This window comes from Lonchura striata, chromosome 5 (assembly GCF_050655825.1).
Source record: "Lonchura striata isolate lonStrDom1 chromosome 5, ASM5065582v1, whole genome shotgun sequence".
Taxonomy (NCBI): Eukaryota; Metazoa; Chordata; class Aves; order Passeriformes; family Estrildidae; genus Lonchura; species Lonchura striata.
Genome location: NC_140707.1, coordinates 51,209,115 through 51,227,225, shown reverse-complemented (window position 1 = coordinate 51,227,225; position 18,111 = coordinate 51,209,115). Strand labels below are relative to the sequence as shown.

Below are 18,111 nucleotides of genomic sequence, written 5' to 3'. Positions count from 1 at the left end.
CTGATGCACAAGTTTAAAACTGGAACAGCCCATTGTGAGAATTCCCCAGAATAGTAATTTGAAAAGTCTTAGAAACTTCCTGGTTTTCAGTTTTAATATTTAATATGCCCTAACATACTACCTTTTCATGGATTGGTCTACTTGTCTTTTCAAACCACATACTCTTTCTTGTATTCACATCTTGTACCAAGAAATTCCACAGGTCAAGTACATACTGAGGGAAAAAAGCTACCTCCCCCAACTTTTTTTTTTTTTCTTTGAAACTTGTATCTGTTAGCTTCATTTGATACTCCTACTTTTAGTGGGCATGATTGTGAACTATTACTCCTTTTTCAACTTCTCCCTTACATACGCATTGCTCATCTCTTTTCCAATTAACCACTTTCTGCATGAAGAAAACTATGAATGTGAAGCTGTTGGTATATACAATCTCAGTTCTGTAAAGTTAAATAAGGTTCTTCTGATGTCTGGTGTAAACAAGGATGTCTCAGCTCTAGAAATATGAGATTCCAGAAAAAAAAAAAGCCCAGCCCCAGATTTAAGTAAAACTCGGAAGCTTCTTTTGGAAGAAACCTGTGACAGAACTATGAGAATAAGGTGTTCAGAAAGGAAATAATTTGAAGAGGATCAATCAGCCACTTACTGCAACCAAAAAAATCCAACTATTTATACACCAGCAAATAACTCATTCAGATGCAAACAGTGAGTCCAGGATTATCAGCAAATATAAAACTGACTGAGGTAAAACTGTCTTTGGCAGTTTTATCAAGAAAATCTTAAAAAATAAAATGGGAGACAGACTACTTTTGTTTCCAGCAAATAATCCAAAATTACGGGAACCATTGTATTAGTAGAAGGTACAGGCCTTAAAGAATGCATGCTGAGAATCCATGCTGAGAAGCCACCTCAGGTAAAGAAGAATGGTCTAGCACTGCCAGCCATTCAACTCCATGCATATGGAGAGTATCTGTTAGGAGGAAAAGGCACAGCACTGAGATTCCTACTGGTAAAAAAAGGTCTTGAGACCAAAACTTCCTTTCACAATGTGGATCCAGTATCAGAGATACATCTGTTGACCTTGCAGGCATCATAGTAAGGAACATTTCCAAGAAATCATGATTGTCCAAAAACATACCTAGTTTTGAGAATAGAAATTTCAGTATATCTTGTTGGCATCCAAGACTAAGTGGTTTGTCTAGGGTCACAACATGATCTCCCATTGCTGGCACTCACATGCCTTGTGAGGCTGTTTTAAAGGTCAAGATAAAACATGTGAAAAGGAAACTTTATACTTCACTTATTGAGCACAAGTCAGCTCTTCTGGAAAGGAGAGAATTTAATATCCCTGCCCTGAATTTTTATGCCGTGGTATGCTCATCACCTAAAACACAGTACAAAATGCAGTATGAACTCTTCATATGCTCAGCCTCCAGGACTCTGATGTGCACATTACTGCATTCAAGCCTAACAAGCCTGATTCTCTATCGCTAGAACAGGCTCTGTAATTTAGAAGTGATACAAACATCACAGAAGAGGGGGATCCTTTGATTACATTATTCACTGTCAGCACTGAGATAGATGCTGAATGATTGTTGGGGCTTTCTATTAATAATTGTCTTGCAGTGAGGAAGGACACTTCTGACAGAACTATTGTTGAATACATAGAAAAAATAAACCACACTTGAGGAACATATATATCTGTACTCCCCTTATGCAACTATGATATATCCAAAATGGTTTACTTTTCTACTTCCCTCCCTTGTAGTAGAAAACACTTCCTGTAAACTGCCTTCTCTCCCAAGATGAGTGGGAAACAGTCCTGTGCTTCCCCACTGAATCTCTTAACTGCAGCACTAAGAGGCTTATGGAAAGGGACAGATAAAGGAGGCAGCAGAGCTGCAAAGAGACAAAATACATGTTACCTTTCAGTATACAGTACCCACCATGCACAAAGACAGATGGACTCCTGGCTGAAGAATACAGGGGAATGGAAGAAATAAGAGCCTGGAATTGCAATTTGTTCTAGAATTTGTTCTGATTCTCTATTGCACATGTTCCCAGTGTATCAGCATTTGTGTTCAGAGATGGAATCAGCAGATGCTCAACACAAAATAATACTGCTGTGTCATTCAATGCTCTGGCTGAGCACATCCTGAGAATAAATAGGAATTCAAGGTCTAGGTGTTTGGCTTCAGGTAAAGGACCAGTCTTGAGACTCCTGGGTTGTTTTTTTTTAATTTGTCAGAAGCAGGAGAAAAATTTTCTCAGGCAAAAGGATGCAAGTCCTCACTTCTCCTGACAAAATTCATCCCTTCAAATTAAGGGTCTTAGACTGTACTGTGTATTTTCCTGAATATTTAAAAAATCTCAGAAACAGGATATTTAATATACTGCTACTAAGTCATCACAGTTACAGATGTGGGGGTTGGCTATATCTAACATGCAATGCAAAGAAGTTCAAGAAAAATGTCTATAATCAAGTTCAAATCATTATCCCAAAATGAGTGGGTGTCAGACTGGCAAAGCTGACAAAACAATTCACCTGTGTTCATAATAAACCAACACTAACTGGTAATTTTCTTGATGAAGATGTAAGAATGTTGCTTCTGGCAATTACTCCTATTAGACGATCACCTTTCCTGAGCTAACTAAATCTTTATCCTACAAACCTCTTTACAGTTTTCAGTAGTGGCTGTGATGACCTGAACAAACAAGCTAGAGAACAAAAGCAGAGATGAGAGATCCATAAGGATGTATATCCTAGAGCTACTCAATCTGTACATAACGCCCAGTAGAATAAGGATAACTCAGATCCTTTGGGAGGAAGAAAGGAATGGAACTGTTATTTACTGAAGCTCAATCTTACATGGAAATAGCCCCTTTAACTGAGCTGGAGGTATAGGATAGCCAATACCATGCATAGCAGAGTAGGCTGGGAGAAGACAGACCTATGGTCTTGAAGCCCACAGCTGCTAAGAATGTGCACAAGTCTGAAGTAACAATTTCTGCAACTAAACTTTCACTAATCAAGAGCCAACAAAAATGTGAAGAAAGTGAACGTGATCATGACTGTCTAATGGAAATGAAAAATAAGCTACGGAAGAGAACAGCTGTATCAGAGAGCTGCACTTCAGGCAAGTGATGTATTCAGTGTGTCACATGCGTGAGTGTACCAGAAATAGAAAGAAGAGTGTTCCATCCTATGAATTCATGCCTGAAGTGAGTGATGGTGAAACTAATAAGGTACAAACATAATTATTTAACCTTCTCACAACTTGTTTGGTCTTGAGTGACAGAAAATACGTGGAATTCAAGAGTGAATATGAACATAATCATTTCAAGAGAAAACACTTTTCCCCTCTGATACAGTTTCTTTTGTCAGTCCTTTGGGTTAATCACTATCTATTTGTCAACATATTTGAATGATCTCTTAACACTGACGATACAAACTACAAAAGACAGGGGAAAGCGGAGTAAGAAAAGAGGTCAAACAGGATATTGAATCCAATCTCTGAAGACTCTCCTACAAGCAGCAGAACATTTTTTACCTTTGAGAATTGTCAATCACACCCCATGCCGTTGGACAAGGCAGAAGTTGCAAAATACTGAGTTTTCCTTTAACTTGGCACCAACAAAGAGCTACAGCTGAAGCTGCTTCCTGTTCATTTTAAGGATGGATGGATCTTCTCTTCAATGCAATTTCCAGCTGCTGACATTGTTTTCTAACACAAGTAAACTAATTTTCATAACACTAGGCAAATTTTAACTGGAGTGCTTCACCAAGACACTATTGCAACTGATAAGAGCCACCTGGGCCTTAGGGTTCAAGCCTGGGTCTGAAAACATCAGCCAATTAAAAAAGTTTAAAAAGTCTAAACAAAGAGAAATCAAAATACAAAATAAGCCACACAGAATACAAGTATCCTACAATGAAACAAAGACACATTTAAAATCCTGTCCAGTATAACAACAGCAAATATTTTGGGCGTGTCAATTAATAACTGAAATTATAACCAAATAAAACAAATGAAAATACTTTATTTAAACTGTTCATTTCTATGGCTCTGTGCCAAAATTCAAGATGACAACCAACATAGACATCTGCAGCTGCATGTTCTAATATTTTTCTCTGCTGATGGCTGCCATGTGATGAAAGCATGGAACCTTGGCTATTACCAGACTAGAACAGATTGAAATGGCTGAGCAAGTGAGACTTTATGTTCAAACCTGGACTTTAGGAACAACAGCTGAAGGAAAGATCTCTCGTCTTACGGAAAGATCTAACAGTTAGAGCTGAGGAAGAAACGAAAAGAAGGGAAAAAGACTCAGCAGCAGAAGCTCTCAGAAGCATTCATTCACCTCAGCTTGCAGGTGTATCACCACAGTCTGCTTTCACAGATGTTTAGATACTCTTTTCAGTGCGTTGTTCTCTCACCAAGGCCTCCTTTTCTCTCATTTTGCCTGATATGGGAATGTGATGGTGTGAAGTCACTGCTGCTGCTTCTTCCTTTGTCCCATACTTGAAGCAACTCTTGGGATTCCTCACCTGGAGTTCTGTGTTAATCCTTCTCTGCGAGCAGAAGCTGGGAAAAAAAGACAAAGTTTTTTTACTTTTTTACTCAAAGATTTTGAGTAATCATTGAGGACTGTTTTGTGGGGAAAACTGATGCACTGCTCTGCAAATCTCAGCCATTACCAGAAACCTGTGTGTCTTTATCACACAACCTCTCTGTCATAACAGATGAAATCACAAACCAGTATAACAAAACCTAATTTAGTAAGCTACTGTGTGAAAAAGTACTCTTGGTATTCCTTTCAAGCCCCAGAATACCTTTTTCACTCTTACTTCTGACTCATGTGACTCATCTCTTCACATGCACCCTTTCTCTAAATCTTTCTCCCACATCAGTATCCTTTATCTCTTTCTTTGGGTGTTTTACTCATTTGCTTGCATGGGAGTTGACTTCCCCAGCCCAACACATGCTGAGGGCCTTGCTGCAGGACAGCTAGGGGTGTGAAAGGCTGATCTTTAAAAAGAAACAAATTGGGAACATGGAATCCCCCACCCCCCCCCCATTATTATAAAGATGCAGTTTTGACTTCTACATACTGCAGCATTTTACTATTTAGGAACATTATGGGAAAATGTCAATGTCATCTTCCCTTCTTAAACATCCTTAGACAGCCCTTTAAAAAGAAAAAACAAAAACACTTAGAAATGTACCAAGTTTATTTTTGACAGCTTGCATTTTACAGCTAACCTAGTAAGTAAATCTTGTCCTCTGTATTTGGCACATCAGCTTTCTCCTAAACATGAGTGACATTTGTTGAGAGATGTTTCTTAAAAATATTGCTATATTTAAAGAAAATAGACTCACTCTCCTTGAAAGTCCAGCATACAGCCAAACATCACAGAGCACAGAGGATCTGGAAAGATGTTTAGAAAGTGAAATTGCCAGCTATGTCACCGCACAGAAAATTTGAAAACTGAATTAGAAACCAAACTGTCAACCATGTGCATTAAGACAGGATACCAGTCCAGAAACGTATCCCTTGGCAATATGCTGAAATTAAGGAAACAAAGGCACATGAGAGAAGGTAGCCAACTTCAACCTCATTTTCCTGTTTTGAAGATGTTTGAGCCTTCATATTCCTACAGAAATGCATAGCACAGTTTGTCTTTTCTCACAGAGTTAAAATCACTTTCCTTGAGTTCTTGTATGATTACCTTGAGGATTCAGCACAGAAAGGGGCATTCCTATGTCTATAAGTACATATGTAAGTTCCTATCAAGAGTGCAGCTCGTTGCCAATTCAGTAATTTCGTAAATACTAATGTATATAATGCTCTGAAGTTTTATAATTCCAAAGCTACTGGTGAACATTCCACCTCCTTGCAGTTGAGTAGATGGAGGTTCTGGTTGACTAGCAGGAACAGAAAAAGAGCTCATTGCTGACAGAAGCAAACATTAAGGGTTGATTCTCTCCAGTGATAGAGTCATTGCAGTGAATCACTACATACAACAGCATGAGCCTCCTTTTTTCTCTGCCTGCCATGAGGTGTCAAAGTATCTGCCCATATGTCTGTCCACATGTTTACACACTATTATGTCATCCATGACTGCACCTCAAAAACTCAGAACAGTCACAGTGGGAAGAAGAGGATTATCTCCCTTTTATGGATATGACTCTCAGTCACAAGAAAATCAAAGGAGTTGCATGAAGTCATTAAAATTCATTGCCATGTAGACTTTCCCAGCACAGATGTATATAGCCTTGCTCACAAACCAGCACCTAAATCTAGTTGTGCTTCCAAGCTGCTGGAATAAGACAGAGATGAGCACAAGGCTAAGTGACAGTACTGGGTCAGGAGCCCATGCTAGTATTTTTTACAGCTGGTTTGGACTGCTTCATCTTACCTGAAGAAAATGTGTGGGAGAACTGAGCAGATTTATTGAAGTCTCCTGAAACTAGTGTTGAAAGCAGGAACTTACTTTCTCCCTGAAAAGCTAAGATAATCCTAGAAATTCAGATTATTTTTTTATCCCAGACTGAATTTCTGATGTTAGAATGATGCCCAGCATTCTCTTGATAATATATAGTATAACTAAGAAGACAATAAATAAATGGTGTTTATTTATATCTATGGGTGATTGACACTAGCAAGCCAGGACAGCTGACAACAGAAAGCCAGCCTTCCCTCCCCCATATTTTGAGCACAACTTCAACCTGACTTGTTGAACCAAGAAGGCAAGGGAAAGCAGCAGCTCCAAGTCATGTAAATTTTCTTGGGGGGTGGGGAGGTGTGGATGTCTGAGTGTGTGTGGGGAGTGTGATGTGTATGTCATGAATGGTATATACAACTGTATTCCAGACAAGCCTTCCTGCGTAAAAAAGCAGTGAGCAGACTCAATGACAAGTAAAGAAATACCAGTGGAAGTCAGCATGAGCCTTCCTGCTCCCCGTGTTAAAGACACTTACCACACACTCATCCCAACTGCTAATGCCCTTCTGTACTTGACAGCCTTCTTTCTGATATCCTTATTCAACTCTCTACTCCTGGATTCACTGTGGCTCCCCTCCTGTCTGGCTCTTCCCCACATTTAATTTCATAACTTCAGATACATGTTTTAGCCTATTCACACACATTTTGGCTTCTATTTTTAGCCTCAATAAAACAATGCCAGATTAAAACAAAATCCAATTTGGATGGGCAAAATCATCCCCTCCTCTTAATGCCAAAGGACCAGATGTGAGACAGAAGCAGCCAAAATATTATATAACCTCTCCTGTGTCTTTGCACACCTGATACTGAAGGACATTTCCAATGCAGCAAGGAAACACAGGCAGTTCACCATTGCTTCACTATTGAGAACAAGCCATGCCCAAGGCCCCCGTCAGGCAAAACCACCAACTGCCTGCAGTCATCACTCATCCTGCTTCCGAGTTTGTCAGATGCAAAGGCTCCTAAAATTCAAGCTGAGTTCTAGTTCTTAGACAGGGAAGCTGACTCTAAAGACTGTTCTTTCCATTTTCTCCTGCTTTCTCAGGGAGAGTCCTGAGACATGGAATGTCCTTTCAGTGGCATGAGATAAGCAGCAACAGGAAAAAGCTCCTTCCTTTCATAAGAGAAAGGCAAAAGGTTGAGTAAAGATGTGAGAGGCAGGTTGCTCTCACAAAGTTAAGGAATAAATGTAATTTCTGATGATTAGAAGTGAACACTGATCCTCAGTTCTATCTGAGAGGTGATGGCTGAGTTGGATATTATCTTATCCTCTAAGAAGGGCCTGGAATGCTGCTTCTGGCAGCACTTTACACTCTGCTGAGACTTAATGAGACTTACATACACTTTTCTCAGAACTGGGTAATCTCAAACATAGTTATGTCCCATTCGTAACTTGTATCTATTTAAAAGGTACTGATACAAAACATCAATATTTGCTCACTGTTAATCCCACGATAATGGTTCCCTGCCCTCCAAAAAGTACTAAGAAATGGGGTAAAAAGCAAGCCTCTTTACCCTTCTGCTTTCCCTTCAGGCCCATCTGGTACTAACACACTTGTGTGTCATTATCTGACCTTGGACTGATTGATCAACTAAAGCAGGGAGTGAAATTATTTTTACCCCCTTCCTGTGTGCTCTCTTTACAAAACAGTGGAAGTCAGAGGGTAAGAGAGAAATTATTCAGTATGTTTTTGTGATGCATAAAAAACAATGGCTTTAGGAAGATAACTGTAAGAACAAATGTGCAACTAAATATCCTCCATTGTAACTGATTCCAAAAAGGGAGGCACAATAGTAGGATTCAACTCAAGCCCAGCTTTCCAAAGTATGATAAAAAGGACTAATTCTGTTTCTCAATGATCCTTTCTCTGCATGGAGATGGCATTACAGAGAGATACTGACAGAACTGCTGTTAACAAAGGCTATATGCAGGGTGAGAGACTGCACCACAAAAGTTTGATGCAAAGTGCTGGGTATCACACAGGAGCTCCCTCTTCAATGATCCACCCAGAGCTTCTCAGCCAGACAGATGGTTCTGAAAAGATTTATGTGGAAGAGCTCATCACGACTCCATTCCTGGACTAGGATAACTAATAAAGTGACATCAAAAGTTGCTCTTTTGTGTCATAAGATACCTTGTGCCTGGATCTTCAGAACAATCTGAGGTAAAGGTTACCTGAGGTGCCCATTTGAAGGTCATCTTTTGAAGTGAAGACCATTTGTGCAGTCAGTCACAGCAACAACACAGAGAACCAGGAGGGTGGCAAATGAAGACTGGAATTAACAGGATTACTGAGAAGGAGGAAGCGCACCAGCAATGTGCTGTATAGAAACCTGAGTGATTTCTATTCCTAGCTGCTCCTGATGAAGGATTTGGACAGTGTGGTGAGACCAGCTGAAATCATAGTCAAGGTTCCTCCTGGGAATGTGGTAACAACATAAAAATAAACACATTGGTGTTCAACAATCTACTGCTTTCCAAGGCTGCAGGGAACCTGGCAGAAGCTGAGGAAGCCTGGACAAGGCTGGGCAGCTGAGAATTCCACCCAATGTAACAAATGGCTGGAAGACTGACACAGGCCATGCACAGTGGTAACAGTACATATTACATCTCATCCCCACCCTTTATGCTCCAAGAGAGTTGAGACATTCTCACTGATAAAAGAATCTCCAAATTCCATACTTTTTTTTGTTTGTTTAGATCTCGCAAAAAATATGAAGTGATTGTATGCATCTTGTTTCTATGCCTACTGTGTTTACTTGCCTTTTTTTTTCCTGGACCAGGACAATTTAGAAGCTTGTACATTTGCATACCTGCTAAAGGAATCTAAAGAGGCTGCATTTCAAGAATAATGTTCAAGCAGTGGGTAGGCAACAGGGAGAGGAGACTTAGCACCTCCAATGGTAACTCTAATTTCAGGTCTCCAATAACAAGACATGTAACAACATGACCTTGCTTTGAAGGTCCATACAATAATCTTGGATATAAAAAACTTTGGGAATACACAGTCTACTTGTAGATTTTCTGTAAAATGAAAAAAATCTGGAACATGCTAGATGGTGAGAAGAGTGAGTACAAAAGGGCTCGTTACTGTCACTAGTTTACAAGCAGGCTCTATTCATTGCTCCATACTGGACCACTCTGCTTACTCACCCATCAAATTTGGATGGCATTCAGACACTCCTCTCCACCTGAGCCTAAAGAAGGATATCACTGAAAAATTAAGAATAGCAGCCAGTCTTCTACATGGATTAGATCCAATTTATTAATCCCTGTAGTCTTCTAGTCTCTTTGCAGTTCAGGATGCAGCTTTAAGCCCTTACAGATGATAACACACTTTATTTCAAAGAGTTGCATACTTTCTGGACTTGGCATTCATGCAGATACGGGGGCAGGTGAATGTCTAAAATAAACAGACAACTGTTCATCACCCTGCAACTAAGCACAGCTACAGAACTGAAAATCATAGGAAATAAAATCAAGTCTATACCAACTAGCTCAATAAGTTTCATCCTAGTTTCAGAATGAGTTTTGACACTCACTTTCTGCATCACAGATTCTCCAGAAAACTAAAATACAAATAAATTAGTTTTAGGCTCATGTTTTCAACCAGACTAGGTAGAGATCCAAGACTTCACAAGAATTAGCAGTCTTCACTGTCAAACTTGAAATGCATATTATTAATTTTAACCTCCTATAATTCTAATGGGTTTTTTCCCCTCTCAGCAAACATAGTGGACAAGTTATTTTGATATTAATAATATAAACATCAGCACCATAAATCTTAATTACTGATAATCAGTCTGATTATGGAAATATGAAGGTCCTGTCAAGTTTGGAACCATTAGTTTTGCACAGTTTTAATGATTCATGTTTGTAATTATATAGTTTATTACTACATTATGTTTTTGTCATAGCAAAACAGAACTCCAGAGGTGTTCTGTCTCCTGAAGCTTTTAAAATAAAAATTTCACAAACTCTCAAAAAGCTGGCAGCAAATGAAGGATAAAAGCCTAAAGAACACAGGTGTAATTCATAGAACAACTTAGAACAACTCAACAGTTGCTGTTAACCTTTAGATATCACACCAAACCAAATAAAATCAACTTGAGCATCTACTCTACAGCTGCACTGAGAGGTTAACTACACTTTCAGATTGTTCCTATCTCCAGACTCTTGCAGACAAGAGTCCAATTCAGGAACAGAGAAGGTGCTTCGGACTATACTGTTAGACTTTCATAAAGTGCTCTTCATCCTCTGGTCTCCCCAAAATCTCCTTTGTGTTAGCATTTTCAAAAATTAAAAATAATCAATAGAAATAATTTCTAACTTTGAGGTCAACACATAACTACTAAAATTCCTTGATATTTCTTTTCAGCTTGTTCAAAAGCTAAACTCTGGTGGAAAAGTGACTTTTTTTTTTTCTAGATCTTCACTTTCTGGAGAAAACAAATTCATAAACTATTTACCTAATGCCACTAGAGAGAAAAGGAAAATAAACCAGCAAAACGTCTCCATACACCTTATATTCTTAAAATATATAGTAAAACAAAAATGACCAGCCTGACCATCATCTGAACTCAACCACAGCCTCCATATATCAAGCACAGCCTCCTAAAGACAACCTGGACCTCAACAACCAACCACAGTACTCAGTTGTTGCTCAGCAAGCTATATGCTGAAAAAGACTTTGAAAAGAGAACTGGTTCCTTAATTCAAGATCACCCTGTTTCAACAATGCTAACTGAATTGCTGAATTCCACAAAACACAAAACAATCAGTGTCATGCTGAGGGACCCTCAAAGTAACACAGAATTAAAAAAGCAATGTGATAATGACTCTGTTTTTAGAAATGCAATAGTGGCTGGGTGTTCAGTGAAAACTCAGGTCACAAGTAATTTACATGTTCCCTACAGATAGTAGTTCTTAGTATTTATTAGAATAAATCCTGCTAAACTTCTGCAAATTTTGCTAAGAATCTGTCTCTTCAGACACTACAAATAACCCCCATTTGCTATCTTTCAAATTTAGATTTCTGTCTGTATAGCATCATGAGGCTCTCTGCCTTCTCTCTCATTACACCAGTGACAGACAGCTCCCACAACTTCTGCCTCTGTGAAATGAGGATGAGGCTACTTTCATTGTAGTGGTGGTTTGTTTCAGAATCCTGAGCTACCTTGCAGAAATGTTGACTTTTATTTTCCCTTTTATTTCAAAGGATATGTTCTTGAGAGCCTGAGCCCACTGCACAACAGTGTCTACAACTGATACTTTACAGTTGCAGCACTAATCACTAGTGAACTGTCTTCTGGACAGTCTAGTTAAAAGTCTCCATACTGCCTGACTCTCTTTTCCATTGAGCAACATCCTGGCTTGAAGTAAGATCACTTGTGACGCCTTTATGCCTCTTCACAAAGCCCCACAACTATTCTCAGATAGGCAGTTAGAGAAGGCCTATTCAAGCTTCTCAGACATTTTTGAACATCTGTATGTATGTGTTTATACACAGGTTCTGCCTGGTTCCTCTTTTATATCTGCAGCTTTTCACAGCGTTCTGTCTTTAAATGCTTGCAGTTTATTCTGTGATTTGCTTCATGACTTGTGTGTCCAACCTCTCCAGTTGGTATCTAAGATACTAAATACATGTGAAACAGTAACCCCAAGTAAACTGCTGCTGAGGGAAAATCAGGGCCCTAGTGTAAGCAATCAATGGAGAGAGTGAAGAAGAAAAACAGCTGTTCCTGCAGCAAGGACTACTGTGAGAGCAGTAGTTTCAGAGCAGTTTCTGAGACACAAACTGGGCACAACAGCCTCTGACACATAGCAGTAGCTTGGTGCAAAGCTGAAGAAAATATCATTCCCCAATTTCCAAGAACAAACATTTGGCTCCAGTTAGTTTAATCATGGCAATATTTAGCACTGTTCTTGGAGCTATGTACCTCTTTTAGCAGCAAGGAAACTTTGAGTGACCCATCCACCATGGTTCTACTAGCCTACCCCTAGCCAAACCTGGGCTTTACCAAAGCCCTGATACTCCTGGTTAAATAGCAGGGTAACCCTTTGTTTCAGCTTCAAAGAGGGTAGTTTAGCACAATGCAGCTAGACCAGATCTACAGAAGGAAACATGAGTTGAAGTTCTCAATTCTTACTGGATTATAAGTATTCACAAAGGAGCGACTATCCTGAACTTCACAGTTGTTATCTAGCCTCTATTATTCCTTCAGCTCTGGCTGTTGCATACCATCATTAATATTATCACCCATCTTCATGCATGCACTGCGTAGGTATTCACAGAAATGGGGAAGGATAGCAAAATGCTGCCTACAGTTATCATGGACCAACATAACAACAGTATCCAGAGGAGATGGAGAGATTCTCTTGGAAAGGTTAAAATTAGAGGGTGGCAACCGTAACAGTACTCTTGAAAATGTGAAAAAGAAGGCAGAATCCAACATACAAACACCTTCATATAAGTCCACTCAACAAACCAGTTTTGTCAATATATTGAGAACTTCATTTTTACATTTACTTTTAAATTTATCTGTAACCTTGCTTTATATACTGTACTAAAAAGCTAAATTGCATTATAAACTTTTGATTCAGCTATACACATAATACAGGGTTAATATAATTTTATTTGTTTGGATAATCCCATTATATGCCAGAGTACACTGTCATGTTCCAGTGTACCATAGGGTGTTTTATATTGACTGTGGCCATTCACCCTATAAAATTGCTGGCAGGATAACTGGAGTTTTTGGCAGGTGGGAAAGTTGTGGGAGGCAGTTTGGAACTGTATGTTAAGTGCATTAGCTGAATGTTTGTGCTAGAGGATCAGAAAAAAAATTACTAACATAAATAAAGAAAATGTCATATTTCAAATTTTAGAGATAAATATCCAAGAGATGAACCCCTCCACAAACGTTTCTTTCAGCCTCTGGAAACACAGAGATTGCTGCATTAGTGACACTTAAGTCATGTTTCCACAGTTCCATTGCAAAACAGGAGATCAGAAACATCATTTTTCAAAGCATTCTGGAACATAATGTGTCCACATATTCCATTACAGCACTATCACAAATTACTGTGAGCCATGGGTAGTATGGGTTTACAAGACTATGCTCTACCTGCCAATAGGTCTGCATAAATGATTAGGCCCTCATTTTCTGAGAACTTATCAGCAGAAAAACCTGTTTGAAATAATTAGCCACTAGAGAAAGATGAAGATTTGATTCTGTAACTCTCAGTGATTTTTTATCAGATACTTTCACATCTATTACTTGACTTCACTATGTAGCTGATTCACAACTCTCAGCTATATCTTTCTGCACTAAGAGCTTTAATGCAAGACCAAAGAAAAATGCAAAGAATGTCCCGGCGCTTTATTACAGACCAAGCTTAAACAAGAGAGCATCTTGAGCCAAAGCCTAAAGCAAAAAGGAACCATTTGAGCCAAGGTAGTTTTTTCCCTCCCCAGCCATATTTTAAGAGGGTCTTCCAACTCTAGGAAACTCAGCCTATGCTCCCTTCTGTTTAGTCTTTTTAATCCCAGGGGGTATAAATTCCCTGTACAGCTGAACCCAGGCTGTTACCTAGGAACCACTACATGTAGAGGAGGCAGCTGTGTTTCTTCTTGCTGATAAGTCTTTTCCCTGGCAGTTCTTGAAAACAGATGAAAGCATCTCAGCATACCCACCCCCACTTTCACGGTCTTTAGCACTGTCACTCACCTGTGGAATACGTCCCTGGCTCACAGGGTGCAGCACTCTGAAGGCTGTTCTGGAATCCATTCAGTTGCTTTTCAGTGGAGGTCAGCCTAAGAGATAAAACCATAAAATTAGACAGAGGTAAGTGATATAGCAAGGAAGAATAAAAGTCTTAAATAAAAAAATGAGAATTTCCCTAGTTTACATAATCTCATTGGGACTGTAACCATGAAGCTGTGCCTGAATGTGGTATGAAAAAGGCAGTGACAGCAACTGACTCCAAAAAGCAGAGCAAGACAAATGAACAGTCAAGCCACCAGGGAAACTTCAATGTGACTAAAACACTTAATTGTCTCATATGCCTTGGAAGCTGATTCTGGAGTATAATGAAGATATTAAATTGCACTGGACCACCAACATACATTGCAACTAGTAATGCTGTGGTCATCTTAGTCCAATGATTTGAATTAAAGTGACAGAAATGCACATGCTGTCTAAACATACATTCAAGAGCTAAGTCTTTGCATCTTGCCTCAACAGAGAGAGCTCATTTAGCCAAGATTACTCACTTATCTTGCAAACTGAGACACACGGAATGCATCTAATTTTCAGTAATCCAGTGCCATTCCTCAAGCAGATACCTTATGCAAATCCTTCTGCATTGCTCTCAGCACTTGAGTTACAGCAAAACTACACTCTATAGACTACAAGTGCACTTTGACTCAGGAAGATTTATTACCAAACTGAGACCATGTTCTCCTACAGAAAAATCTGGTCTATTCACAAGAGAAGGGCAAGCTATACAGCTGCAAGCATCTATTCTGTCCTTAAAAATCTATACAATTATCCTTTTATTCCTGGTTTGTCCTCTCCTCCCTTATTCTTCCTTGCTGTTCTTCCTCCTGGCCCAACACATTTCCAATCACTACAGACTTTTCTGCATGCACACTCATCTCTGCCAGAGTCCTCCTTCACTCTTTCAGTTCTGCAGTGTTAACACTTGCTGTCAGCTCTACCCCTGAAGAGCATCATGATCTCCAATCCCCATGGGATGCCCTGGCAACTAATTGTTATTCACTGTTTAAACACATGCAGTGTCTGTGGTTTTATCTGAAACCTTTTGCTTCCAGATTTCAAGGTCAGCAAGGTGCCAGAAACCCCAGTGTTTCTGAGAGCTAAAAGGTCTGTGAGGGACTCCTGCGTTTTATTTCAGCTAGATTTCAGTGAAATGCATTGGAGTCTACATGAAGGGAGAGGGATGCAGATACATTTGCATACCAGAGCCCCTTACTTCAGTCAGTCTTAACTGGAAATGCTACTGTCAAATGAGGTGCCTGTCTCTGTGTTTATTGTCTCTTGGAGAGAATTTTGGATGTGTACCTATGGGGTTTTTTTTGCTGATATTGCATGGTCTTTCTGGAAGCTGAGAATCCAGATGGATCTTTATGCTTCTTACACAGAGGTTCTATGCTCATAATTAGCTTGCCCACTTTGTTAACACAGCACAACTGACAGCCAAATTCAGCTCACCCTTTTTTAAGTAGAGTGCAAGACTAGTAGTTGAAAAAGTAATCAAGAATGCCAGCAAGTACAACAACAATAAACAAGCAAAACAGGGAACAGTCACTCTTCTACCTTATTGTTCAGAGAATTTCTTTATCTCCACAGACTTGCCCTTCTCTGCCTACCCACAACGTTGGGTACCTTGATTCTTGCAGATTCAAGAGTCACCTCATTCTGAGAGCTCATTCTCAGCTCACCTCCTGGCATCTCCCACCATGCTAAGATCACTTCCTCATACTCTCTGTGCTGTCCTGATGAAAGCTTCAGTGCCAGAACATATTCACTGTTTAAACTGAGGTAATCCCTTTCCATTTTCTTCCTCCTTGGATTAGCTGAAATCCTATTGTTTTTTCTCCCTTTCCTACTGTCAATGTATCTGTTGTTTTTACTTCCATTTCTCCAGCGGTATGTTCCACTTCTTCAGTTCGCTGTTATGTTCACTATTTCTTATTCAATACTAACAAAAATAGTCCCAGCTGTCCCTTCCATTTAAATATCTGTCATTGCTCTTTTCTATCTCCTATATGGCTAACTCTTCCTCAAAACTGATACTGGCTTCCTTAATTTAGGTACTACACTAGCATTCAGCTGCCCAGCCTTGGACAGCAAATACTGTTCTACAGATGAGAGACAAATACTTTTTGACTAAATTTTGAATACCTTTGTTTTAACAATGTATTTCTGGGATGCTACAGATGCATCTAAAGGTCCAGTGGAACCAGACAGATCTGACACTAACATATTCACATCACAAAAGCCCAGGTTTGACAAAAGGACAGCAAAAAATGTAAAGACCCAGAGGCAGGAAGCTTGTTCCTCTTTGTGGTTCTTGGATGGGGTACCCCTGCATGTGTATCTGTGTGTATGATCTGAGGCTAGCCAAGGGCTACAAACTACAGGTCTAGTGAGCCCAGCTGTGTCAGGGTGTTAAATCAAGGCATGTCTCTCAGATACACTGCTTTTACTGCCAAAAATGTCTAAGGGTCAAGCAGCCTGAATAACCCAGATATTCAGGAGCTGAAAAAATAAGCGTGCTGCAGTACAGCAGTAGCAAAACATTTAAAGGGGTTCCAGTAACTGTTAGATGTGTGTTCTACTGCCTGTCCTCTTATCAGTGGACACTCTCTTTCTGTGTGTGATGTACCTGGTTCACTAAAGACACTTCACACATGGGCAAGACAGGATACAAAACACAGCCAGAGTGTTTTACAGGGCCTTGCTCTGTGATCATCATCATCTGCTTTTGGCACATTTGCTAGGCTTGGCCAGTGGATGCTGGCTACTTCTGTGTCCAACTGCAGTCAGAACTCCTCCCCGCTCTGGGATAGATTTCCTGAAGCCTAGAGAAATGGATCCCCTCTACCCTATTTCTGTACTAGTTAAAATAGAGAAGAACTGTGGCTCTTCTACTCCTGGGACCGTGTAAAACAAAAGAGAATACTGTATAAAGATTTTTCTTCTGTAGTGGTGGGACTTGAAAGGAATATTTATTTTGCAAGGCTTACTGAATAGAGTTGTTATAACATTTACAGAGATGCTCAGTACAAGAAATTATGCCATGCTGATCAATATCCCCAAGAGTTTGTAATGTTCCAGTCTACTGCTGGTAAACTTGGTGATCTTATCTCTCACTGATAACATCTTGAACAATAGGCTCATTTTCCCTACCTAGCGTTTCCTCTCCTTATATACAGTGGTCTAATATTAACAGATCAATTTTTCTGAGATGTTTTCTTTGACTGATGGTTCTGTTCACAGATTGTTCAAAGCCTTACTTCTCTCCTGTCACAGAAAGGTTACTGAGAAGTTACTACGTGAATGATAGCACAGAAATCAGTATTTATTATGACTTAGTATTCCTAAAAGCAGAAAGATTTTTCATCTACCACCAGTTCACTCTTGTGAACAGTTGAGCTAATGTATTTTTCTACTTTGCATGCTGTCATCTGTAATGTGAAGATTCTATACACCAAATACCGCTTCCAGGGAACATCTGCTTCATTCCACTGCTTATAAATACTGTATCTGTGATCCCTATCTGAAAATATCAGCAGGTCTCTTCATGGTTCGCAGACCTGTCAATAGCAGTGGCAACATGAGCAGTGGGAAAGACCCAGTTTGACTCTGAGAAAGAAAAAAGAGCTTGTTGTAGTAGATGTTCAAGAACTATCTATTAGTGATACAAGCATATTTGATCAAAACTGTGGAGCCCTGTGAGACCATTTATGGCACAATATTTCAGCATAGAGCTGAACCATACTAAACCATTTCTACCAGTTAGTCTTTTTCCACACCTTAATATGGGCCCCAGTTTTCCACTCTGTTAGTTTAAGCAAG

At 39.5% G+C, this 18,111-nt stretch overlaps 1 protein-coding gene across 9 annotated transcripts in view; it reads right to left on the bottom strand.

Annotated features, from left to right (window-relative positions):
* Positions 1-4,196: 4,196 nt before the first annotated feature.
* The window catches only part of TTLL5 (tubulin tyrosine ligase like 5), a 122,385-nt gene continuing 108,470 nt past the window's right edge, over positions 4,197-18,111 (bottom strand). For all 9 annotated transcript variants that reach the window (XR_014956057.1, XR_014956058.1, XM_085582158.1 and 6 more), the window contains 2 exons: positions 14,236-14,321; positions 4,197-4,583 (listed from right to left, as the gene is read on the bottom strand). Coding sequence is in view for 7 of the 9 variants with exons in the window: in XM_085582158.1 (XP_085438284.1) it covers positions 4,543-4,583; positions 14,236-14,321 (127 nt within the window). In the remaining 2 variants the exon portion in view is untranslated. The remainder of the gene's footprint in view (positions 4,584-14,235; positions 14,322-18,111) is intronic.